This window comes from Pagrus pagrus (assembly GCF_965226575.1).
Source record: "Pagrus pagrus genome assembly, chromosome: 11".
Taxonomy (NCBI): Eukaryota; Metazoa; Chordata; class Actinopteri; order Spariformes; family Sparidae; genus Pagrus; species Pagrus pagrus.
In genome coordinates, this window is record NC_140195.1 from 12026113 (window position 1) to 12031312 (window position 5200).

At 46.7% G+C, this 5200-nt stretch overlaps 1 protein-coding gene across 1 annotated transcript; it reads right to left on the reverse strand.

Moving 5' to 3' along the window:
• Nucleotides 1-248: 248 nt before the first annotated feature.
• snai1b (snail family zinc finger 1b) lies at nucleotides 249-2531 on the reverse strand. Its single transcript, XM_084367014.1, has 3 exons — nucleotides 2294-2531; nucleotides 1434-1973; nucleotides 249-1126 (listed from the first exon to the last, which is right to left on the reverse strand). Exons 1-3 carry the CDS (start codon nucleotides 2373-2375, stop codon nucleotides 945-947), a joined length of 804 nt encoding a protein of 267 aa, XP_084223140.1. The 5' UTR covers nucleotides 2376-2531; the 3' UTR covers nucleotides 249-944.
• Between the last annotated feature and the right edge of the window lie 2669 nt (nucleotides 2532-5200).

The window sequence follows — 5200 nt, forward strand, 5'->3', positions numbered from 1 at the left end:
GCCTGTTTTAAGCATGTGTTCACCATGTGTGCCTGTACGTGCTGACAGCCGGGCAGGTGTGTGCAGGTGCTCCCCCGCATCACTCATCACACAAACCTGCCCCTGCTCCTCCCGACACACACAGCTCTATCTTCCCATTCAGAGACTGTCATGTCTGTCCTGATGAACTCATTTAGAGCCCCGAGTTTCACACAATGCTTGTTGACGTATTAATTAATGTACATAAGTGGATCCACAGCAGGTTTTTTTTAAACAAAGCTTTTATTTACACGTGGCAGAAAAGGCACAGTCTTCCCATTTGAAAGGCAACAAAATGGTTCATAAAAATTGTCAGTAAAACACGTGTCAGTATAATGACGGTATTGTTGAAGGCAAGGTTGTGTTTTTTTGGTCAAGTTTAAGTGGTCCTTTCATGTCCCGTAACACACAACGAGCGTGGCATGAGGAGGGGCTGGCGGTGGGGGTCACCTGTCGCCGAGGTCACAGCTAACACGTCTCTCAGCGCCCTGCCTCCACAGTACACCACGCACAGACAGCTGTCTCAACACACACTTGCTCATACAGACACACATCCCATGTATGTATAGTATGGTGAGGAATGACATCCCCTCATACACACACACACAAACACACCCAAGCAGCTGCACAGTGGCCAGAGTCCCGGACCGGCCGGCACCGATGGAGTTTCCTGGGAATTAACTGCATGTCCAGCTGCCCTCAGTTCACACACATACACTCACAAATGCGCCCTGGAACCCCACATGACCTCAAAAAAATCTACACAAGTCCTGAAAAATGTAAGGCACTTTGGAGTCTTTTCATAAAAGCAACACATGTCCAGGTTTCTGTCCCGTCACGGCTTTGTGACAGAGCTCACACCAATCTGTCCACCGGCAAGCAGCTTCGGCCAGCTCATGAGAAGAAGAGTTCGGGGAATGTGTCGTCTATGAGGCAGGGCAGCAGCCTGAGGCGTTGTGTTTGTGCAGCAGGGACATGCGGCTGAAGGTCCTCGCGCAGGAGCCGCACTGGTACTTCTTCACCTCGGAGTGGGTCTGCAGGTGGGCGCGCAGGTTGGAGCGATCGGCGAAGGCCCGGTTACAGTGTTGACAGGCGAAGGGGCGCTCACCTGGTGGAAAGAAAAACAAAAACCGTTAGGAAAACACTTCACAACAGGCCAAAAGGTCTGTCCTCTGGTCATTGTTTGTCAAACGATCGACAGACGACTGAGAAAAGAGCAGGAACACTACCCTAACTCACTTAATGCAGATTGGCTTTTCTCATGCGTGAGATTAGATTGTGCCATGTGAGGCAACATTTGCTCACACATCAGGAGACATCAATGAATATCAATGAGCACAAGGTGCAGCCAGCTGTTACATTTACAAGCCAACAGAGCCTGGAAATCAATATGAAAAGCTGTGTTTGATGCTTACCTGTGTGTGTGCGGATGTGTCCTCTGAGCAGCCAGGGCCTGGAGAAGGCCTTGCCGCAGGTCGGGCACACACAGGGAAGGGTGTGTGAGCGAATGTGCATCTTCAAGGCTCCCAGGCTGGTGTACTCCTTCGGGCAGTGTTTGCAGTGGAAGGCCGGGCGTGTGGAGACTTCAGCAGGCGCTGACGGCTGCAGCGGGGCATAGTGGGAGAGCTGGTGGTGGGACAACGCTGAGAGACTGGAGTAACTGTTGCTGCAGTGCATACAGTGGTAGACGTGCTGGATGATATCTGGACTGGGGGGATCTGAGGTGCGTCCACCGTCCTCTTCTTCCTCGCCACTGCTGCTGCTGCTCGAGGGAGAACTGCTGAGGTCCAGAGGGCCCAGCGGTGAGGGGGACAGGGACACGGGGGTGATCGGGGACAGAGGTGCAGGCATGGTGTCCGTGCTGTTGAAGAAAGGGCTGGTGGGGTAGCAGGTCAGCGCAGAGCTGTTGTCCTGCGTTGGAAGTTCAGCCCGTGGAAAACTTTCTGGGACAAAAGCTGGAGACACAGAGGAGAGGAAGTCAGGTGGGTTGTCACTTAATGGACGGATAATCTAATAAAGCTCTAATCTTGTTTTCATTCTTGGTGTCCTGTTACCGGCCTGTATTCAACATCTATTTGGCAGATTTGCCAGGTGACCAGAAAAACTTTTGTGGATGCCTTTTGTACATATCTCTCTCCACAGATACATGTCTATCTTATCTGCCACATGGGTTTGGTAAAGCTCTCTCTGTGTGATTCACTCAACATGACAAATACAATCACAGATGCATCAAATTCAGTCAATCAGTGAGAGAGAGAGAGAGAAAAAAACTTACCAGTTTGGCTCTCCAGGTGGCTCTCCCTGTAGTATGGCTTCTTGTTGGAGAAATACTTCTTCACAAGGAATGACCGAGGCATGTTGAGGTCTGGCGTCTCCGGGACACTGTAAAAATACTTGTGTAAATTCCCGGGTGTGCGCTCGGATTTACGGATCTCCTTTTCAGGCAGCTGCAGGACGGAGAGACTGGAGAGATCAACAAGACCAGTACCGAAGTTGAGTGTATCTTGTTGACTGAGTCGCCTCCTCATATAGTGACCAGAGCGGAGAAGTAGCGGAGTGGGTGGGCAGGTCTCCGCCCCAAGACACACCCCGTGTGTCAGGGCGCCACCAGCCCAACTCACCACAGGTGCCCAATGTGCCAAAAGCTGCAGCGAGGCGCAAATCTAATTGTGCATTTCACGCCTCTAATGGCTCCCTCTTTACCTGCATACATGCATGCATTGTCTTTAAATGTGAATAGATGATTGTGCAATTCAAAGTGAAATCAGGCCAAAGGTTGGGTTTTTTTTGTTTTTTTGAAATTGGATGATTTTAAAACTTGGAGAAAATAAGCGGAGAAATCAGGATTTTATGAAAATGTTTCTTACACCTTGCACATGACTCCACTGACTTTCCCAAAATGTGTGGTGGCAAACTGAAGCTGGAGCGTCCTCTGTCGGCTCGTACATTTTCTGTCAGTGTGGGTGAGGTGGTGAGCCTCAACACACACACACCTCAAGAGTACTGTGCGTAAAATAGCGATCAAAAAAATCAGGTTTATGGGAGCGCACTGCTTTCAGGAAAATGTCCACCTAAAAGAGCAGAAAATGGAGTAAGATAATAAGATTAACAAAACAGCTGTTTTTAGTTCGAGTTAATTGACACTTAAATTAAATGTGACTGTTTTTTAACTAAATGAATCCCATCTTTCTGCCTAATAAGTGACATGTTGTGGTGGCTCTTTTCGCTCTGTGCCGCGGGGCTTTTACGCACCCTGGTGAGGTGGAGACATTTTGAGGAGGTGCAGGAGACAAGCGATCTGTTCTCTTCGCTGCCTTCAACGCAAAACACAAAGCACTCAGTTCATCCTGACCCCATATCGACTCTCTGCGGGGAATAGGTCCGTCTGGATAAAAAAAAAAGAAAAAAGCCACTGTTCTCCAGGTTGCTCACAGCACGATGTGAGGTCAAATTAGCCGAGCAGACAGGTCCAGTATGATGATGGCTCTGTTAAAACTTGTGCCCTCAGGTGGCATGAAATGCAGCGACTCAGCCTCGAGAGGTAATGGGCTTCACATCCTTTATCTGGCGTCTCATGCGTAAAAGTGCGTCAACATGTGTGCGTAATTGAAAGCAGCTTATTAACCCCAATTCTTTTATCTTTTAATAATAGTAACTTTATTCATACAGCATCTTTTAAAAAAAGAGTTCACAAGGTGCTTTGACTGACGAAGCAAGAGCAGGAAATAAAAACAAAGGCGAAATACAAAATGTGGATCTGAATAAGAACAAATTAAAGGAATAAAAGTGATTTTGAAAAGGCGAAATCACGAGAAATTAAAGGGCAAAATCATATTATTTTAATTCAGTCTTATTTTATAACGCTTTTATCCTAATTTTACTGTAAATGTCACATTTAATTTACTCTTTGCACTTCGTTTTGCATGAATGGCTGAATTGTGCATTTTATTATTGAATGCCTGATAAATCTCTATCCTGACCGACTCAATGTATTTTAACAAAGGTGGATGATGTGGTTGTGTTATGATCTGATCTTTTCAGGGCTCTGCAGTCTGAGATCAGGTGCCAGGCTCTACACAGGAATGTGACTGTCTCCATCGCTTCTCTTTAGCATCGCAAAGAGTCCAAAAGCTCCTCGGTGGCAGGCAGCGGGGTGATCGGCGGTGGGTGATGGGGGGTGTATGCACCTGTCTGAAGGCGCCATTGTCGCGGCATGCCCAAAAGTTCACACGTCGTTAGAGCGCTTGTTGACGCCGACGCCACGTAGACTGGAGGTCAGGAGGGCAGGACGGCAGTAAAAACAAAAAAGCAAATAGCAAAGACACACGTGAAAGTAATCTGAGTTATGGCTCTGCTGCTGAGGATGACTCTGAGGGGTTCACATGCGGCTTGAGAGAGTTTAACCCTTTCAGGCAGGAATCATGAAATCACAGTTATATTTTTTAAATGTTTGTTTTCACTCTTTAGTTTTGGGGAAGGAATTGTAATCAGAAGAGAAAGCTCTTCATTGACTTGTGTATTTATATGTGGCGGACCCTGCCACCTTTTCCAGCTTCACTGTGGACCCTGATTTCCTCTGAGCACAGCTTGTTTATTCAGTTATGGAAAAGATGGTAAATAATAATATTTTCACAATAACAGTCAGATCCTGGTCATTCAAATTAATACAAAAAACATGGTGTTACTATGACATCATGATTTAGACTGACCCCTCAGCACCTCCAGCTCTGACTGACTTCCTGCATCCCTGGAGAGACCCACTTGCTGCTTCTCTCCGCCATCTTGAATTGATGATGTTATATCTCAAATTAATATAATAATCAGATATGTGGACAAGGCCTTTGGTAACTGGGACATGGTTCATCAACTTAAATGGTCACAAATGGCGTCCAAGCATCTATATTTACCATGCATGAAATGGTACAACTTAATTATATAAAGAAGATCATTATAGAGTAATTGATATAAGTGTTACTCACACAAAACAGAAAAATTATGACAAAGTGAAGTATCCACCTGACACTCACACACACACACACGGTGTAGGAGGCTGTACGAGCGAAAACAGCTGATTACACACTGTTGAATTTGCTCTTTAGGGGCGAGCAGTTTGTCTGTAGGGCTGACCGCAGACAATTTGTGTTACAACAGGGTCCCACTGACCTTATGACACACAGAGGAC